General features: G+C 43.0%; 1 protein-coding gene across 1 annotated transcript; it reads left to right on the top strand.

Annotated features, from left to right (window-relative positions):
- The first annotated feature begins 1,736 nt into the window (after positions 1-1,736).
- Positions 1,737-20,039, top strand: GPD1 (glycerol-3-phosphate dehydrogenase 1). Its single transcript, XM_081320646.1, has 8 exons — positions 1,737-1,863; positions 4,426-4,603; positions 9,738-9,878; positions 11,013-11,151; positions 14,709-14,821; positions 15,116-15,349; positions 18,304-18,410; positions 18,883-20,039. Exons 1-8 carry the CDS (start codon positions 1,823-1,825, stop codon positions 18,977-18,979), a joined length of 1,050 nt encoding a protein of 349 aa, XP_081176772.1. The 5' UTR covers positions 1,737-1,822; the 3' UTR covers positions 18,980-20,039.
- Positions 20,040-21,731: the final 1,692 nt, after the last annotated feature.

The raw sequence follows: 21,731 nt of genomic DNA, 5'->3' as shown, positions 1-21,731 counted from the left end.
AGATTTACTGGCTGCACAGCACGTGAATGATTTTTTGTTTGTTTATTTAATCCATTAAACTAGCATGGCCAGAAAGGCAGAGCCCAGAGTGTAATTTTGTAGCTGGCAAGCTGCCAAAACCATGAGCCTCTATGCTATTTTCAAATGTCATTTCAGACAGGAAATTATGGTTATGGCCCTGGTAAAGAGTTATCTTTCTCATGTGGAAAATAATCTTGATCTGTGCCACTGAACTGAATTTTACTCAGGATAGAGCCTCTCTCTCTTTACATGGGAAACTGAGGCATAGGATTTCAACAACATCCAAATGAAGAATGAAAGAAGGTCGACTATTGAACTGTTACAACATGGCATTCTAAACCTTGCCCTCAGATCCCTGGGGTTTGATGAAATGTGAACATAACAGTTATAAGGGCTCTCTTTGGCTTCAATTGTCCCATAGTCCTAATACTTTATTGAAGGATGATGGGAGTTGGCAGTTCTAAAAAGCCATTCATCAAGCCTCTTGTAATGGAATACAATACGCCACTTTAAAAGAGAAATAAGATGCAAATATATATATATATATATATTTGCTTAAAAGCCAAGTCAGAGATACTCGATCCTGAATCTTGACATTTGAATTGGAACACCATATTTTTGTTTGGGGTGGGAACATTTTTTTCACGTTCCTCCTTGCTTGTACTGACAATGGATTTTTGGCAGAAGTTAATACAGCAGCCCAACTGTGGCTCTGATTAAGCTCCCACCCCATCCTGCCACCAGCAAGGTACTTGGAAGGAGCGGCATTCAAGGGGAGGAACTAGGATTTGAGATGTAGAGCCGCAGTACCATTTCGGGGACGTTGCAAAAACCTGCCGGGATTGGACAAAAAGCGAGCGGGGCCAGGAGAAACAAAATTTAATTTTAAAGCAATCAGCATTTACTAATGCCTCATGGGTGATGGGTTTGATTGTTTTTATGTATTTTAACTTAACTTATTGTTATAGTTTTTGAGCATCTTGTTTAATCTTTTTTTCACTTTTGTACTCTTGTTTTTTAACATGCAGTAGCCAATACGATGACGTCCGTTTCCTCTTAAATAACGTTCAACACCGTAGTTGAGGAATGCAGTCTCGTCCCTGGCTATTTGGAGAAGCTTACGTTTCCTTCTCTGCGTAAGATTCTCCGAAACCCTAACCCAGGGGGTCTTCAAACTTGGCCCTTTTAGGACTTGTGGACTTCAACTCCCAGAATTCTTCAGCCAGCAACGCACCCCCCACACCCAGCGCCCCCCCCCTCGACCAGCGCTGGCTGAGGAATTCTGGGACTTGAAGTCCACAAGTGATAAAAGGGCCAAGTTTGAAGGCCCCTGCCCTAACCCAATGCTTGCCTCTTTGCACCCCGCCTTGAGAAGGGCGCTGGTCGGGGAGCGCGGGGTGCAGACAGAACCCGGAACGAACCTGGAAAAAAAATGAGGGGCTCCCCGTTCCGAAGTGCGGCTCTGCGGGAGTCCCACCTGTGAGACTGACTTGGAAGGCACGCAGAACTCCTTTGCAAACGCGCCCATCTGCCGATCTCCCAGCCGCTTTGCCTAAACTTGGGGGGGAAACGGGGAACGAACGCTAAGCGTGGTCCTTGGCGAGGGCAGGCGGCCTCCAGCCAAGGCTCAGCCAGCACACCTCGCGGCGGCCCCCGCAGCCCGATCGCCTTTCTCCGCCTGAGCGCGGTTTGGGCGACGAGCTGGTGGGCGGAGGGAGGGGCCGGCCAGCCGAGGGGTTATAATGCCTCCCAAGGCCGGGAGGCAGCTGCCGCGGCTTGGGATTCAACAACGTTCACGGCCATGGGCGGAAAGAAAGTTTGCATCGTGGGCTCCGGCAACTGGTGCGTTGGGGCGGGCCGGGCCGGGCCGAGGCGCCGAACGAGGTTCAGAAAAGGAAGGCGGGGGGGGGAGAGGGGGGGCGGCGGAAAGGTTGGGATTGCTGGGGGCCGCCGTAGACCAGCGTTTCCCAACCTTAGGAACTTGAAGATGCGTGGACTTCAACTCCCAGAATTCCCCAGCCAGCTATGCTGGCTGGGGAATTCTGGGAGTTGAAGTCCACGCATCTTCAAGTTCCTAAGGTTGGGAAACGCTGCCGTAGACTACTAGGACCGCCAGAGCGACGAAGAGTTCTGCGACGCCTTGAGGATTGCCGCGTTCGTTCGGGCGTAATCGGCTTTCGCGAAGTAGTAGCCGTGGGCCTTCGTGCAAGCTGGGGAAGCGGAGGCTGGGGGAAGGTTTGTCTGGACGGAGGGTGCCCCGGAGGAGGCTCGCAGGCTCGCTTTTGCTGCAAGAGACGGAGACGGCGACCCGTCGGGTTTCGGAGCGGTGGCGCCCCCCGGGACTCTCTCTCTCGCCGGCTGGATCTCGGTTATCGACGCCCAGTAACCGAGAGACGGGCGTCTTGAGAGATGCAGGCTGCAGATGTCTTCAACAGTTAGAACTACGGGGAACGCGGTGCAAGGGCTGCTCTCTCATCCCACCGTCGCGGAAACATAAGCCCATAACGGGAGCTTCCCCCCCCCCCGCTCTAAGGCATATTCCTTAGGTCAGGGGTCGGCAACCTCGGCTCTTTTATGACTCGTGGACTTCAACTCCCAGAATTCCTGAGCCAGCTATGCTGGCTCAGGAATTCTGGGAGTTTTATTTATTTATTTATTTTTATTACATTTATATCCCGCCCTTCTCCGAAGACTCAGGGCGGCTTACAAGCTTAGCAGTAGCCTTCATTCTCTGTATATGCCTGCTTGTTAGGGCTTTCACACACACCCCAAGCGGCATTATTACAAAGTCAGCTTAATTGCCCCCAACAATCTGGGTCCTCATTTTACCTACCTGGGAAGGATGGAAGGCTGAGTCAACCTTGAGCCTGGTGGGATGCGAACCTGCACTAATTGCAGGCAGCTGGTGTTATTTAAGGAGGCATCAGCCCACTGCTCCACCAAGTGGAGTCCACGAGTCATAAAAGAGCCGAGGTTGCCGACCCCTGCTTAGGTCATGCGTTTTGTTGCGAGATGCTTATGGGCTGAATATCATGGGATAAGATTCTCCTCTTTTTTAAAATTTCTCTGAAAAGAAGTTTTAGGTACGGCTTCAAGGCAGCACAGCTCCCGTTTGCAGTTTTAATGCATTCGTCATGTTCTAGGCTTGTGGTTCTACCCAGCAGAATTCGTCCCCCCCCCCCCCCCGACCCAGTGCCTTCCAAATACATAAGGATCTTCTGGGTTGCAACTGCCCTCATCCTGGGTCAGCAGAGCCATTGGCTTCACTGTCTTCATTCAGTATAAGGCAGTGCATTATTGAGCAGGTAGTTTTGCCACCAGGGAACCCCAATAAATCTTTTCATACAGTTGTAAAACACAAGATTCTCGAGAGCCTCTCAAAATCTGCCCGTGAGGATACCTCTGTCCGGATACATGTCCTATCTGAGTGGCTTTGACTTTGCTTTCAAGTTGTATCCCCTCTGCCAGTTGTTCAGTCATGGCAGTCCAGCTGGATTAGCCTCTTCCCTGATTGCCCTTCAGTTCTGCCAGATTTTTGGTTCTGCACTCTTGAGTAAGCAGAGATGGAGGAAGATGAGCACTTAAATCCAGCCTGTCTCTCAAGCATCAAACAATCAGCCGTTCTCATTCTTTCTCTCCCATTGACACAAATATATGTAGGTGTAGAGCTGTGGAGACAGCCACTGTTTGTGTGAAGTTGTAGATTAAAAAAAGTCTATCTGCTTTTGCTTGAAAACTCTCTTAAAAGTAGTACCGTCAAAAGTATATGTTTCCAGAGTCCTCAGTATAGCTGCTTGATGTGAATGATTTGATGGGATGGGTATATCTGTTTTTAATTTAGTTTTGAGCCCTTGGAGTTTTCTCCCTGGTGTGTGGCAGCAAAAAGAACGGAGACTTTTATGGCATCTGGAAAGCAAATGCACTTAATTATAACATTAAAATCCATATCAGGTATATGACCTACTGGCTAAGGGGTCATGGTTCATAGCCAAAGCAAGTTGTCACTAATTCATGAAATATTTGCTTTTTCTTAGTCTTGTTATTTCCTAGTCTTGTTAGGGATCTGCTTTTCCATGCAAGAGCCACTCAAGCTGGCCACCACATGATTCCCAGCTGGTTTTGAGCATATTATTGCACACTGGGCCTCCCAGGCACTGCAGCATTTGCAAGTCCCTGCAGCCACAGCCAAAATAGATAGCTGGAAAGGCTGCTAGATGAAATGGTACCTCCAGCTGTGAAAGAGCTGAACTCTGAAAATAACCTCAGGGGGTCCAGTCTTTATGTTAGGGTCCTCTCCAAGCTGAGACCCTTGCTCGAATTCTGGTCTCGCAATAGAAGAATGTGGGGGGGGGGGAGGTAGCCCAAGGAAGGAGCCTTGCATCTCTGTCTCTCTTCCTGCTGCAGGGGTTCAGCAATTGCCAAGATTGTGGGCAGCAATGCAGCCAGATTGGATATGTTTGACACCACTGTGAAGATGTGGGTGTTTGAAGAGGAGATTGCTGGCCGGAAGCTCACCGAGATCATCAACACACAGCATGAGAACGTCAAGTATTTGCCCGGCCATAAACTTCCGCCCAACGTGGTGGGTTTGGCACACTGGAGGGGCAGTCTTGGGGGGGGGCGGGGAACTGTGCCCTAAGCTAGAGCAAAGCATGGATTTTCTTTTGAGGCCTGCTTTTCAAATTAGAGCATCACTGGGCAGCTTTTTATTTATATTTATATCTCACCGAAGGCATGACGGTAGCTTCATGATGCCACCAAGGACAGCAGGATGGAATTTGGGGGCCATATTTTTTTCCGCTTTGAAAAACTGCAGGCATCCTGTTCCCCCCACTCTACCTGGCTTCCCTAAGTGCATTAACAATATCTGAAAACTCAGATACAAAGTTTTTCTTTTGTTTCCCCTACTAAAAATTGGTGGAAAATTGTGTTTTTGTTGCTTGGGAGATGCTGTATAGGCAGGGGTTATCACAAAACAAAATGTAATCCTGGGGATTAGGTGCTCAAGGTCAGTAATATAAAGCTTCTTTAAAAATTAAAAGTAAAGTTTTAAATTAAATTTAAAAAAATTAAATGTATACCCCAGTACTGCTCAGAATGTTACAACAATGAAAAGTGAAGCATATAAAACATAAAAATAAAAGCAATATGCTTTTAAAAATTAAAATAAACCACAATTCCTTAATGAGGCTGAATGCCACGGATGTGCATGCAGACATCCTGTCGTGCATAACTGACATTGGTTGGGGCATCTCCAGAACTGGGAAGCCTGGTCTTACATATGACCAAAAAGCTTGAAGGTGACGTGCTGTGAAATTGTCCACTTGATATGTTTATACTTGCATTATTGTATTGTCCAGAAACTTAGGAAGTGGGCTTTTACTGCAGACCAGTGAACATGAGGCTTAGGCAGCCAGTGGGATCTACTCAAACCATCAGCAGTACCTTCAGGATTTCAGGCAGAGGGAGTAAAATCTTCAAGCAATTCTCTGAGGAGATGCTGGGACTGAATATAGAGCTTTGAGATTTAAAAGACATGTTCTATGAATTAGCCATGGCTTCACTCTATGTAGTAGACTTCAGATTATCAGATGGTCATCTATGAGTGTATACCTTCCTCCTTCCCTCTCAGCAATTTAACCATGTCTCAAATTACAACTAGCTCTTGTTTAATTACCTGTCATTAATTACAGTCATTTTCGTAATGGTAAAACATGCCTTGTAGCTATTGCTGAGAAGTACAATCAGCAGTTGCACTGTAACATAGTCCTATTCCAGCAGTTGCTCTGTACATAGAAAGTCTCTCTTTTTCAATGTCATCTATCCTATAATGGCTAAAGGAAGAATTTGAGATATTCCCATCATCTTTAAAATGGACAAAATCCTGCTAAAGCTGCATAACTTTTAAACTCCTCATTTTGAGAGAAGAATCAAAACAAGAAGCTTAACCATCTCGTAGTTAACTGAAATCTGGGGAGAGTTCTTGGATCGGGCTGGACTGAGTTTGGCCTGGGTCATGGATTTCCTCTCCCACTTAAAGATGAATAAGGGAATTTTTGCCAAAGCATTTCACGACCCAGTGACTTTTTGAAATCTTTTAGTCATTATTATGCAAAATATAATAAATACAAAAGGGTGAAAGAGAGAGATTGATTGCAAGAAATTTCAGATGACTCAACATTTGTGTGATTTTGACATTTTTATTTCCATATTATTTTAAATTCCTTTAAAATCAAGCTTTTGCACCCACAATACAAAGTTTTATGTTGCTGATGATCCTTGGTTTTTTAAACAGAGCTGTTTTTTTTAACTTTTATCTGAATCTTACTTTTTTATTTTGTTAGTTGACCATGCTTTAATATTGGAACATGCCACAGCCTTTAAGCTTTGGGAAGCTTCCACTAACCAATAATAGAAAATTGCTTAAGAAGGGGAAAAATGAAGTTAAAACTATTTAGGAATATCAAAGTTTTTATTCTATCTACCTCATCTTCTCCAGTCTTCTGTGCCTTCTTAGTGTGTTGAACTATAGGTTCCATTAGTATACTGAAACTTTAGGGTAGGTTTTGTTTTATATTTTGTTTTCGGGGTGTGTGCATGAACCTTTGAGTCAGTCTTAACTGCTGACAACTCCCTGGAATTGTCCCTGCAGTTTTCTTGGCAAGGTTTTTCAGAAGTGTTTTTCTTGGCTTACAACCATGATGGGGCTAGCCATCTAAGGCCATGCTCCTGGCAAAGCCAAGGCCTCACTGCAGAAGATAAGCCTAGGGTAGGAGTTCACCAGAAGCCTTTTAATGGCACAGCAGAAGTGAACAAGGATGCCCTGAGACAGAACATGTCTAATTTTTGGAGACTCCCTAGACAAGATCCTGCAGTTTGCTTAGCAAGGTATCTTGCTCTCTACATGGGGCTGCCCTTGAGGACCACTCGGAGGCTTCAACTGGTGCAGAATGCAGCCGCGCAAATTGTGATGGGGGCTTCCCGATACTCCCATATAACACCTCTGCTCCACGAGCTGCATTGGCTTCCGGTTGCCCTCTGGGTGAGATTCAAGGTGCTGGTGATGACCTATAAAGCCCTAAATGGCTTGGGTCCGGGATATCTGAGGGAACACCTGCTGCCGGCATCAAGTTCCCTTCGTCCTGTGCGCTCCCACAGGGAGGGCCTTCTCAGGGTGCCGCCGGCAAAGGATTGCCGGCGGGCAACACCCAGGGGGAGGGCCTTCTCTGTGGGCGCGCCTGCCCTCTGGAACCAGTTACCCGTAGAGCTTAGGACTGCCCCTGATTTTCGTTCGTTCCGCTGGGACCTGAAGACCTGGCTCTTTGAGCTTTCCGGCCAGGACTGAGGAATTTTTTAATTTTTAACTTATTGTAATTGGGTTTTTAATCAGAGTCATAGGGGTTTTAGATTTTAATTAAGGAAAATTTAATCTATTTTAATTGTTATTAATTTTTGTATTGTAATGTTTTAATTGCCTTGTGAACCGCCCTGGGTCCTACGGGAGAAGGGCGGTATATAAGTTTAATAAATAATAATAATAATTTCAGAAATTGTTTTTCTTGGCTTCCTTTCTAGGCCTGAGGGAGAGAGACTGGCCCAAGGTCACGCAGCTTGCTTTGGGCCTAAGGCAGGACTAGAACTCACAGCCCCCCTCCCCCAGGGTCTGGTTTGGTATCTTAACCACTAGGCAGTTTGGTGCACTGATTAAGACATCAGTCTAGAAACTGGGAGAGCATGAGTTCTAGTCCAACTTTAGGCACAAAGCCAGCTGGGTGGTTTTGAGCCACTCACTTTTTCTCAGCCCTATGAAGGAGGCAATGGCAAGCAATTTCTGAAATACCTTGCTAAGCAAACTGCAGGATCTTGTCTAGGGAGTCTCCAAAAATTAGACATGTTCTGTCTCAGGGCATCCTTGTTCACTTCTGCTGTGCCATTAAAAGGCTTCTGGTGAACTCCTACTGTACCCTAGGCTTATCTTCTGCAGTGAGGCCTTGGCTTTGCCAGGAGCATGGCCTTAGATGGCTAGCCCCATCATGGTTGTAACTTTCTCTAAAAGGAACCCATGTTGGGTGCTCACTTTTGTTTTTTGCAAGGGTCTGCCGAAAAAGGACCCTCTCAGATTGCCTTTTGTGCCGTTGCTTTCATTCACTTCCTTCATACTTAACAGCAGTTCTGCTTGATTTTTAATACAAGCTATAGTTTTTGCTGTTTTAACATTTTGCTTTATTAAGGTGAGCTGCAATTTCGTTAAAAAATAATGAACGGAAATTTACCAATAGCATTGAAATAAAAAAGATGTGCTTTATTGGTTACTAGTAATACTATTTAACTTGTATGGATTGCATGACCCACTCAAGAAGCCTGCTTGCCCTTCACCCACCCTCTCCCTCTCCCCATCCCAAAACCTTTTATTATGCCTTGGCAATAGCAAAGCACACTTGTGCTTCTTCCAGTAAAAGGAAGATCTGGGAAGATGTTGCCTTGGTAACAAAAGTAATAAATAAACCTGTCACTGCTTACCAATTAATTTGGTTTCCTGGTGCTTAGCAGGGTGTCAGGAAGCCCACTTGCAAGAAAGAGGAAGGCATTACATCTAAGCTTTTGCAACGAAAGGCCATTGTGCACCTGCTTTTCTGAGTGTTCGGGTCACGTGTTCTTATCATTGGCATTGATGAACTGGGGTAGAACATAAATATTGCATTCAGTCCTCAGGATCTCCAAGGAAGATTAGAAACTTTCCTGCCAGAAAGGTTGGATAGCCAACATAGGTAATATTAAGCTAATAGATCGGATCTGTTGATGGTAATGAATGTTACCAGTGAGATAGATGGCTCAAGTAGAGGACGTCAGATTAGGAAGGGCAAACACAGGAAAGGATCTTCCATTCTTCCTATTTCTTAAGTTGGATTTGCACCCTAGGATTCCTTTTAGCAACCCAGTAACATGCCTCTGAAAGCTCTCCAGCCTATCAGTATTCTTTCCTAGCTTGGGAGATAGAACTGGCTGGAATGCACTTCACGTCGGATTTGTCCTAGAATTCCAGCATGCCATCATTGCTAGCAATCTGGATAAAATGGTCTGGCAACTAAGCTCCTGAAAGGTGTTGCAGATGATATGGCCTCCAACACTGCCTGTATTCTTCTATGGGCCCAATTTCTTTTGGGACTCAGTCTTTGGGATGACAGGACCAGAATGCTTTGGCTTTCAAGGACAATCAGGCTAAGAAACAAGTGTCTTGCATTTATGGTCTTCAAATGTGTGAGCAACAGCCAGTGAAATCTTCAAGCATAATCCAGTGGAGCTGCTTTCTGGCTTGAGTCTTTCAATTTTGTAGAGCTCCCTGCTATTCATTACTAGGACAAGTAGACACATCATAATTGCAGGCAAGCTGCGTAAATATATTTGCATTATTTCTACAGGCTAGTAGAAATACTAGTAGAGCAGGCATGTCAAACTGCCGGCCCACGGGCCGCATGCATCACGCCAAAACCGCGCCCACCCCATTGTCGGCAATGGCGGAAAATGTCCTGATATGTAGCGTGACGTCGCAAATTTGACATGCCTGCAGTAGAGGGTTTTATGAATATACTGAGCATATGCAAGTGTCCACCAGATAAGCCCATGTTTAGTTCCCTCTCTTTACATGTGAATGAAAACGGAGTTCCCTCCAGGGCCTACAAGCTGACTTCTTTTTCCTGGCTCCTTGATTGCTGCAGGTGGCTGTGCCTGATGTATTAAAAGCTTCCACTGATGCAGACATCCTCATTTTTGTAGTGCCCCATCAATTCATCGGGAAGCTCTGCGAACAGATGAAGGGACATATCAAGAAAGAAGCAATAGGCATCTCGCTCATCAAGGTGTGAGTGTGGCTGGGGGCAGGGTTGGGGGGATAAGCTGGTATGACCTCTTAAAGGAGTAATTGGAAGATTTGACCAGGCTTTGCTGGGAGAACATTTCACCACCATGTGAATGGATAGAAAGAGGGAGATATCTCAGTCACATATAGTTCAGTAAGGATGCTCTTTTATTAGAGAGCTTGACTTGATTACACGGTTCTGCCTTGAGTTCTGATCTCCAGTTCATGAAGGAACCATGAAGTTCCTTCCCCTCTCTGAGCATCCGGCAAAGACACAGTCCTCTCAGTAAAATGTCTTTTGTTTCAATTCCTTCACACGGAAAGGAAGAATGGCTAGATCTAGAACCATTTCTGCAGTCTCTCTCCTCTCCATTGTTACATTGGTGACAATCACATGGTTAAACGGGAGTGGCTAGTTTGTTTTAATGATTTCATTTTATTGATTTAAAATATTTCTATTCTGTTATGCTGGTCTGTCTCTCCTGCCAGTTAGATTAATTAGATTGCATTTAAATGCAATAACATAAAGACGCTGTTCCAGAAACTATTCGGCTAGTCTACCATGAGTTCTGAAATGCCAAAGGCAGATGAAAATATTTTATTCATACCGAGTTGGTGCAACATTTAGTTTTGGAAATGAATAGTAGAGATAACTTTAAAAGTCAAATTTAAAGGGTCCATGCCTTTACAATTAATCAGAAAAGCCATTTTTGTTTCTCAGCAGTCACTTATCCATATCAATTAGTGGATGGCTCAAATCTGTCTCCTTTACTCTTTTCCAATGGGTTCACTATAGTATATGCTGTATATTATATTCTTTATAAGTAGTCACACCGACATAGCCAAAGAGTGTGAAAGTTCTGAAAGGGGAGATCAAGTGGCCACAGATGTGAAACGGGCAATTTCTGTTTCATGCAAAGCGAGGGTCTACTTGTGACATTTAGTGGCATCCTAATAACTTTAGCAAATGATACGATTACAAGAGTTGAACTGCCTTTACAAACCTACATTAACTGAGGGCCTAGCCATGTACTTAAGTCTTGAATCTCATTACGGGAGTGGCACTGAGAGTTCAGTCAAGCAGGACTATTGCAAAGTCCCATAGTCAAGTTAATTGATCTGACATCACTTGCAGGGTGTGGACAAAGGTCCTGACGGGCTGAAGCTGATCTCAGACATCATCCGTGAGCAGCTAAGCATTGAAATGAGTGTGCTGATGGGAGCCAATATAGCCAATGAAGTGGCAGATGAGAAGTTCTGTGAGACCACCATTGGTAATGGACTTGAGCTTATGATTCATATGGAAAGCTGGAGGCAAGCTGGAGATCAGTTCTCTAGATTTGTACTTTATTTTTATGCTACATTCGTAGGGTGTTCCTCCACCTTTCCTTGCTAACTTTAGTATTTGGACACTGCAGTTCCACCCAGACATATTACTGCCTGCCGCTGGGAAAACAAGGTGGCCATATACTATCCCTGTGGTGGCGAACCTATGAACCTTTTTGCTTTAGGCCTCTGCCGCCGTGTGCAAAAAAAAAGGTTCGTTCAATCAATCAATTTCAACTTCTCGAGGGGAAAAAAAGATCTCGCAAAGTTGGAATTGATTGAACTTTTTAGTCCCACCCAGTCTGCTGTTCCAGCCACGCCCACCCAATGGGCCACGCCCCCCCCCCAGCACCCGACGATACATAAGTGGGTTTTGGGTTGCAGTTTGGGCACTCGGTCTCTAAAAGGTTTGCCATCACTGTACTATCCCATATATTAACGATGTATTTTTAAATTTCCCATTGAGATGGCACTAGTTCCATCTCACCTGCTGTGGGTAGGCGGTAAGGAGAAAAATGTCGTGCAGAACAGGGGAAGCCACCTTGCCCAGTTTCATAAAGCACTTTTCTCCTAGTAGAGAAGATTTGCACCAGCTGAGCCAACAGATTGGTGAACAAGGAACACACAGAATGTTCCCCATGGTCTAATGCTTTGCTTTGCTTTCTTAAAGGGAAAGGAACCAGGCACAATTCAAATAAAGAGACATTGCCAGACTAGTAGAGAAAGTCTTGTCTCAAGACCCCTTAGAGAGGCTGGGTCTACGTTAATTACACCTGCAGTCTAGAAAGACCCCCCCCCCTTCTTGCTGAGGCATAGTTGGGGGCTGTGCAGAGATTCGCTTCCACTCTCCTGTCACTCATCTTCCTCCTCATTTTCTCTGGTATGCAGGCATCCAGATAATGTCACATAGCAGCTAGAAAGCAAATGACAGCAACAGGTTGGGAACCGAACAGCCCTGGCCACCTTCTCTCTTACTACATATCTGATATCAAGGGAAGGCAGTAGTAATATTAGACCCAGCCACGAGACCTTGCACTGCTGCATACATAATTTCCAGAACCAGTTTGATCACATTGGAGATCCAGTTGCTTGATTATAAAAAGGAAATACCAAGGCACCACAGTGCAACGCAATGCAATACAATTTTCAGAGTGATATTTAGGCTGGTTGCAGCTCCCCCTCCGCCCAAAAAGACTTCTAGCACTTTCAGGATTAACAAAGATTCATTGTTGACCCAAATGCCCTTCTGCCAAACCATTCACCATTATAAAACAAACGTCGATATGTGTCTGGATTTTCTCCTATTCCCCTTCTTGAGCGGTTCTTTTCCCATAGTATCTCTTAGTCTAACATAGGGGTCTTCAAACGTGACCCTTTTATGACTTGTGGACTTCAACTCCCAGAATTCCTCAGCCGGGCACGCTGGCTGAGGAATTCTGGGAGTTGAAGTCCACAAGTCATAAAAGGGCAAAGTTTGAAGACCCCTGGTCTAACAGATCAGTTTGTTTGGCGCAAGGGAGGAAACCAATGCAGAAATCAGTGGCTAACATCATCTTGATTACATGTTTCATTAGCTCATCAGCTGGCTTTGAATGGTGTCGAGGAATTCATTGCCGGATTTCAAATTCTGTTATTGGTAAATATCATTACTTCATCTCCGGAAAAAAGCAGCCTTAATCATCCAAGATCTCTTTATCTGTGTATGAATCTATTCTGCCCCCACCTTTCCTTGGATCTCAGGGACTCAACAGCACTTCTCTCTATCTTTCTGGCTGCTGACAGTTCCCAAGGGACAAACCACGGCTTAATGATAGAGCAAAGCTCCAACTTCAACATGCCACTATGTTACTGTGCTTTCCCACTGGTTTGGGGGAACTATGTACATTTGATCAGCCAAGCCTCGACTGTCACTAAATCCCATAATATTTTTCTCTAGCATTGTCTTTGTCTTCCGGGGTTGCTGGTCTTTTGGTTTACTTAGGATGTTTTGCAGGGCTTATATATATATATATGTATATATATATATATGTGTGTGTATATATATATATATATATATATATATATATATATATATATATATATATATATATATATATATATATATATATATATATATATATATATATATATATATATATATATATATATATATATATATATATATATATATATATATATATATATATATATATATATATATATATATATATATATATATATGTAAATGCTTGTTAACTATTTAGATTACCTTGCTAGGCCCCAAACATGGGACAAATCTTTATTTCCTGTTTCGGCCTAACCAAAGGCCATTGACAGGCAGTAGTCACACCAGTGACAGCTCATATTTGTGTAAATTTTAGATTGCTAACAAAGAATTAAAGGGAGACTGATATGCATTTCAAACTTATTTGTTTTCATCAGTCAGCCATACCCTTCTGAGATTTGAACCTGGGCTGATTGCACATTAGGCAGTTGTTTTAACTTCTAGGCCGCAAGCTCTATCTCACTTTGTTAGCTGAAAAGCAAGGGAGATATGTGTAAATGCTTGTTAACTATTTAGATTACCTTGCTAGGCCCCAAACATGGGACAAATCTTTATTTCCTGTTTCGGCCTAACCGAAGGCCATCGACAGGCAGTAGTCACACCAGTGACAGCTCATATTTTTTCAAACTTATTTGTTTTCATCAGTCATATATATATACTGTATATATATACTGTATATATATATGGCAATGTTATACTTTTCACCACTTGTGTTGTTTTGTTGTTTGTGCTGTATTGGATTGAGTGGTCAGGCGCTTTTTGATAAAGTATCAAAAACGAGTATCCATTTTATTGGAAGACGTCTTACATCTATTTCTTTACATCACAACCAACACAAGGATGATGTGAAAAGGATAAAGCCCTCCAAAACATCCTAAGTAAACCAAAAGACCAGCAGCCCCAAAAGAAAAGGCAGGAGTCTACAACATAACAGTTAAGAACTGTAACAGCCACGATGTAGGACAAACAGGCAGGAAACTAGCAGAGCGCATCCATGAACACAATTAGCAGCTAGAACACATGATGAAAACTCCTTCATTCCATAACATATGGATAGACTTAACCGTAGTTTCAACTGGGAAACAGTAAGCATCCTGGATCAAGCCAAATCCAAAAATGCCAGAGAATTCCTGGAAGCCTGGCACTCAGACAAATCAGCCACATCAATAGGCACATGAAGAACATTATGTATCAGCTGGCTTGGGTCTCCAACGGGAGAGTAACACGCTGGAGGTGGTTGATACATTAAAAATAGATACCTCCTCCCCTCATCCTACTCCTGCCTTCCCAATCTTTTAATTGGGGTGCAGTACTTGAATCCTCACAGTATTTTATCTTTTTTTTTAGCTTTTGTATAGTTTTTATCCTTTTAAGATTGTAAGCCACCAAGAGCAACCCTGCGGTAAGAGGGGTGGCCAATAAATTTTACAAATAAATAAACAAAACTCCTGCTTCTTTTAGGCTGCAAGAACGTACAGCATGGACAGATTCTGAAGGAACTGATGCAAACACCCAACTTCCGAATCACGGTGGTACAGGAAGCAGACACAGTAGAGATCTGTGGTGCCCTCAAGGTATAGGTATTAATTTCCCCCTTCTGGGGACAGAGGAACAGCCAGAAGCAATCTCAAATTATCATTCAGGACGAGTTTGGTTAAAACCACTATTTTTTCTACCATGCCTGGAGATGGTAGGGGCAGATACACGATTAACTAGAATGTGGGGTTCTCAAGCACAATGTCATCACAGTGGGCTCATTTGTGATTTTACTTTGGCCACCAAAGGCTGCTGTGTTGAATTGATTTGCAATGCCAGCTAAGTACCAAAGCTTTCTGGTTATCAAGATTTGTGTCCCTTTTTTCTCCCAGAATGTGGTGGCTGTTGGAGCTGGGTTCTGTGATGGGTTGGGCTTTGGAGACAACACCAAGGCAGCTGTCATCCGTCTGGGCCTGATGGAGATGATTGCCTTTGCCAAGCTCTTTTGCAAGGGCCCTGTCACTTCTTCCACCTTCCTAGAGAGCTGTGGGGTTGCTGATCTAATTACCACCTGCTATGGAGGCCGTAACCGTAAAGTAGCTGAGGCATTTGCCAAGACTGGCAAGGTAAGCAAGCCAGTGGTTATGATTCAGTGGTAAGATATGAGTATATAAGTCATCGTTTCTGTAATAAATCTCTGTTGGCTGAGTCCACCCCAGAATGTCTGAGGCAGCACTTGTATCAGGGAATGATTGCTGGTAAACACGGCAGGATTTACTTGGACATTTGACACAATTCCATCGTACGCCTCCTTATGTTCACTGCCACCTTTCCAGGTGTCCTCACATCCTGATTTCTATTAGGATAGGAGGGGGGCAATCAATTCCTCCCACAAACCTTTCTCTTTGGAATGACTCTACCAGTGTGGCATAGCTTGTGGGGACAGATGCATTAACCTAGTTGAGTCGTTTCACCAAGTGCAACAACATCTCAGAGGACTAGCCCGATTGGGAACAGGCCTATTTCTAAATGGGGTCTTTGAGGGATGACCTTATAATCTGGACTCAGAATGTGATACCTTGATCAAGCAGCAATGCTGAAAAAATAGTTGAGGCTCTGAGGGCTTTCCCTAACTATGGGGAAAGGCATGGTGAAATCATGGCATAATAGTTCAGCTCACTCAAAAATGAGATACTATATGAGAGGAACAACTGGAATTATTGGGAGGTAGAAACGCACAATGGGAAACAAAAGGAACTTGAAAACGTTATCTGGAATTGAAGAGCTTTGGATTGAAGGGCATGAAGGACAGGAAAGATATACTATGACAGCTGAGAACAGCTCAACAGATTCCAGTTAGGTAGGGAGGCAGGCAGATAGGTATATGTATGAAACTCAGTGGCTGTCAAAGAGAGCAATCATGGCTGAAATGGAGATGATGATGATGATATAATAATAATAATAATAATAATAATAATAATAATAATAATAATAATAATAATAATAATAATAATAATAATAATAATAATAAAGTTGGAAGGGATCTTGGAGGTCATCTAGCCCAACCCCCTGCTCAGCAAGGAAACCCTATACCATTTCAGACAAATGGCTGTCCAGTCTCTTCTTAAAAATTTCCAGTGTTGCAAGATTCACCACTTCTGGAGACAGGTTATTCCACTGATTAATTGTTCTAACTGTCAGGAAGTTTCTCCTTAGTTCTAGGTTGCTTCTCTCCTTGATTAGTTTCCATCCGTTGCTTCTTGTCCTGCTTTCAGGCGCTTTGGAGAATATAGTAGCTTGCCTCCCTCTTCTTTGTGGCAGCCCCTGAGATATTGGAACACTGCTATCATGTCTCTCCTCATCCTTCTCTTCATTAAACTAGACATAAGCAGCCGTTCCTTATATGTTTTAGCCTCCAGTCCCATAATCATCTTTGTTGCTCTTCTCTGCACTCTTTCTAGAGTCTCAACATCTTTTTTACATTGTGGTGACCAAAACTGGATGCAGTATTCCAAGTGTGTTGTAAAGTGGTATTAACACTTCACGTGATCTTGATTCTATCCCTCTGTTAATGCAGCCTAGCATTGTGTTGGCTTTTTTGGCAGCTGCAGCACACTGCTGGCTCATATTTAAGTGATTTTCCACTAGAACTCCGAGATCCCTGCTTTTTCTCCCTTGCAGTATGCAAGTATTTACTGAGAATAATTCAAAAGAGATTCATATTGCAGTACTTGCTCTGCAAAAATATTGATATTTTGCCAAGGGCGTTGGGAATATATAATTAATTGTGGCAGTGTTCGTTTTGATTGCAACATTGAGGATTTCACAAAAACTAGAATTTATGTCAAATATGAATTGCAAAGGTCAAGACTTGGAACTGGGTTGCAAGGTCAGTAAAATTTGGCTTCAAGAAGCCTGGCATCAGAAGTGGCTTAAAAGCACAGAAAGAGTAAACATCTTTTGTTTCAGGCAGCAAGGCTGTTTCTGAATCAATATGTGGTGACATATCGTCAGCTTCTTTGAATGAACCGTTATTGTCAAAGTACAACCATGTATACATTGAGATTGGCTGAGCTTCCCTTCGTGCCCCCCACCAGCACAACTCAGTGACAACAAACCCACCATCTTGTTACACCATGTGAGCTGTGCTGCAGAAGTTGGAAAGCATCTTTCGAATGGCATATAGAGGGTCTTCTGCAATATTGTGAGACAGGAATCCTGTATCATGTCTCCTGAAACTATAGTACAACTTAAGTTCATCCTCTTTGAGCTGGCTCAAAATAAGAAGTAATTCTAAAACCCCAGCCATGGAGAGCATTGGCTAATTTCATCAATGTTATTTTTTAAACTCGAAAATAGAAACATTGATCTGCTATAAAGCAACAATGCGCAATCTCTGCGCGGCTGGAGACCACATGTATTAATATTTTAATTTTTGAGGAGAAGGAGACCTGCACTGAGGAGATGATGGTGAGGTCTTTTTTACCATGCCTGCATATTTCAATTATATTCAAACTATTTTAAGACGATGTTGCAATTTTCATGGTTACTCTGCAGGGACTGGGGCGGTGGCGCACGTGAGGTAAATGGTATTTATGGTTCTACGCAACCCTGACTTTTAGGTTGGCAGCTCTAAGAAGAGTTATCCATTAATGTTTGTCTTATGTTGCACTACTGCTACGACTTGTCACAAACAATCCCGGGAATTGTGGTCACTAAAGATGCCAAAAGCTGTACTCTGGTGCTCTCTAGATCAGGAGTCTTCAAATTTGGCAACTTTAAGACCTGTGGACTTCAACTCTAAGGAATTCTGGGAGTTGAAGTCCACAAGTCTTAAAGTTGCCAAATTTAGACACCCCTGATCTGGATCGTACATGCAAGCACACTTTTTTGATTACTAAATCAAAGGCTGCAGGATGCCCTAAGGAGAGATGAAGACATGTGGAGTTTAGATTTGTTGAAGGCAAGAGAAGCCACTGTAAATTTTTCCTTTAGGCAATCACTAAGAAAGGCTCAATAAAGGCTACTTGGAATATCCAGACCATCACTCCCAAGTAGGGCTTTGTCTTATATTTCACAGTCTATCGAACAACTGGAAAATGAGATGCTCCATGGACAGAAACTGCAGGGTCCTCAGACATCGGCGGAGCTGCATCACATTCTGAAGCACAGGAATCTGACAGACAAGTGAGTTCAATAGCCTTCCTTCCCATTTCACTTGGCATCAATATCTGGGCTGTGCTGACACCCGGCAAATTTGTGTTAGGGTCGGTAAGAGTGGCTGGCTAGTTCATAGAATGGTTAGGCCGTTAAATAACGTGTGACTAGCAACTACCAGCTAGTTAGTTGATTAGTCCATCGTTCAGGACATTAGCATTAGATTACAGATATGCAGACTATCTTGATTAATAATCAAAAATTACTATTTCTATATAGAAGGAAATGCCATCCTGGTTTATTTACTATAACTCTATTTACCTGAAAGAAAGTCTAGGTTTTTTTTTTCCCCTGCCCCCAAAAAACTTTGTAATGAAAAAATAATTTTGTTCTTTCAGTCTGGCCTTTCTTGTGGGGTGGAACATTTAAGAAAGGTTCTCTTCTGGTCTGTTTTTAATAATTTTTCTTCAGTTTACCTGTTACCTGATCTTTTCCCTTGCAGATTCCCACTCTTCACTGCTGTCTATGAGATCTGCTACAAAAACAAACCTGTTTCTGAGTTCGTTACATGTCTTCAGGACCACCCTGAACACTTGTAACTGCCTTTAACTTCTCTTCAGCAAGGAGTAGAAAGATCTCTCCCTACCAACTTCACGACTGCCACCCCAAGAAGGGAAAAGAACCAACACAGACCATGGCAGTCCAAAGCAAAGCATGGTTGCAAGGCATCCGGTGCTCACCAGCCATAGAACTCTGGATCAAAGGAGGAGATTCCTGTCCTTTACCAGGCCCGACTTCCGTATCTGCTGAATTGTCTAGGCTGACAATCCTGCCTGTCCTATTAGCTCTCAGTTCTTTTTGGAGTAACCTCCCCCCCCCTTCCTCTTGTAATATCTACAGCAGCCAAAGCTTTGGCTTTTATCTTCTCTCTTAAAGAAACGTTTCCTAACCTTGCCTCACTTCTGTTCCATTTCTCTGACCTGAGTTTAACTGGGTTCAAACTAGATTCTTGATAGTTTTACTCGGCTAAAGAACCTGTTAAAACCATGGAGCAAGTTCTTATTTTGCGCCTCAGATCAGAAGTACTGTACCATCCATATTTAACACTAATTTCAGGGTTCTTTTCTGAAGACCATGCAAGATCTCAGCATTCTTGATATCCATAGGTATGGGAAAGATTGTCATGAATGTGAATCTTGTTGTTTTGAAGAATAAATCTTAAAATGAGAAATGTTTGATTGCTGGCCTCTGGATTATATACAGGCCAGGACTGAGGGGATGATACTGAAATATCCACAGGATGGATTTTGAAAGTACAAGAGGAAGAATCAATATAGAAGGAACACTTCGGCACTAGAATTGTAGTTCATCTTTATACAGGACCTCAAACTGTCTTTTACACGAGAAGTAGGAAAGTGAAGGAGAGGCATTTGGCAAGTTAATGAGTGTCCTCTTCAGTGATCATGTGAAAATAGCCCTAACATGTATTTTTGGAGGCTGAAATCACATATACATACATATCTTTGAGAATGTACTCTGGAAAGAGTACAGAGAAGAGCAACAAAGATGATTAGAGGTCTGGAGGATAAGGAAAAGCTGCTGCAATTGGGTATGTCTAGTTTAATGAAGAGAAGGACGAGGGGTGACATGATAGCAGTGTTCCAATATCTCAGGGGCTGCCACAAAGAAGAGGGAGTCAAGCTATTCTCCAAAGCGCCCGAAGGCAGGACAAGAAGCAATGGATGGAAACTAGTCAAGGAGAGAAGCAACCTAGAACTAAGGAGAAACTTCCTGACAGTTAGAACAATTAACCAGTGGAACAACCTGCCTCCAGAAGCTGTGAATGCTCCAACACTGGAAGTTTTTAAGAAGAGACCAGACAGCCATTTGTCTGAAATGGTATAGCATTTCCTGCCTGAGCAGAGGGTTGGACTAGATGACCTCCAAGGTCCCTTCCAACTTTACGATTATGATTATGAAATACAGTAAGTCTTAAAAAGTCTTATTATACTTTCTTCACTTGGTAGCACCTAGTATCAGGGATCTTTCTAAAATACTGTAGTCAATCAAAAGGGTAATGCTGTCCCTTCAGAGATTTCCTGACACTTTCCTTCTTTCTCTACTTCCTATCAAATGGGAGATTCTCATGATTCCAAGATCAGAACAAAAGAGAACATGAACTCCTTGGATACTTCCTGTTCTGCTAACTTTGTGCCAGAAAAGTTCTCAAGGCAGAAGCTTTTAGGCTCCAGAGTTGGCACTGGAGAGTAGAAGGTGGATTTCCTAATGGCAGATGGCTTCCCACCCATTTTTGCTAGATGTCTTTTTTTTCTTTCTGAAGTGACCTTTCCAGTCCTGCCTGTCTCCCCATAGCAATTTAATCTGCTGATGGGGCAGAAGTCATGCCTTTTATTAGACACTCAAGACACTCTTTGACCTTTCTAATCAGTCAGTTAAAAGAATTAAATTAAAGGGGAGGGGGGAGAATATTGGTGGCCTCATATTTTCTGCCACAGTGGATTCACACGATTCATGGGACTTCATGAATTCATACAATTCTAGGGACTTACTTCTCTAGAGTGACTGTAATTGAAAGCACAATTAATATATATTTTTGTATTCCACCCACCCCCAGGGAGAATCGGGTAAAAACCCTGTACATGAGGGTATGAAATAATATAATATTATGCTACGAGAACTTAAGGGAATGTGGATTATATATACCTCCAAAGAGCCATAACCCTGCTGGAGGGACTTCTTCCAACTTATCCTCTGTGTTATCTCAAAAATTATTCCTTTCCCCTAACAGTCAAGGTAATTAGCTTGAGGAGAACCTCCTGCCAAGTGAAGAAATTTCAGCCATGCTTTTTCAGCAAGATGGTCTACAGAGGACCAGCCTAGGGCATTCTTAATTTCAGCCTGTTTTCTTTCTTTCTTCTGGTTTAGCGAAAGGGCAAGGCACACTTCTGCATAACATTTTTGTAGGGAACCACTAGGTGACCTCCTACATCTAGAAGAAACACAGCCTTGGTGAATCAGTTTTCCAAATGGCATTTAAAAGCAGGTCTGGGCAATGTATTCATTATGCAGCTCAAAAAACATATATGGGATTTTCAAAGAACCATAAAACAGTCCTTGCCCAAAGAGGTTTTTTATCAAAATTTCAAAAATACCAAATGGAAAACATGTGCTTCTATTCTTTAACAAAATAGACATTTTTTTAAATATACCAAATTTCTCCCTGCATGTCAACTGTACTTGGGTCTTCAGGTAAGTACTGAAGAATATTGGAACCAATTAGCTTATGAAATATGAACAACCAAATACCCTTTTTATATGGAACAACTAGGT

Source organism: Vipera berus (assembly GCF_964194415.1).
Source record: "Vipera berus genome assembly, chromosome: 2".
Taxonomy (NCBI): domain Eukaryota; kingdom Metazoa; phylum Chordata; class Lepidosauria; order Squamata; family Viperidae; genus Vipera; species Vipera berus.
This window is presented reverse-complemented; position numbering and strand designations above follow the sequence as displayed.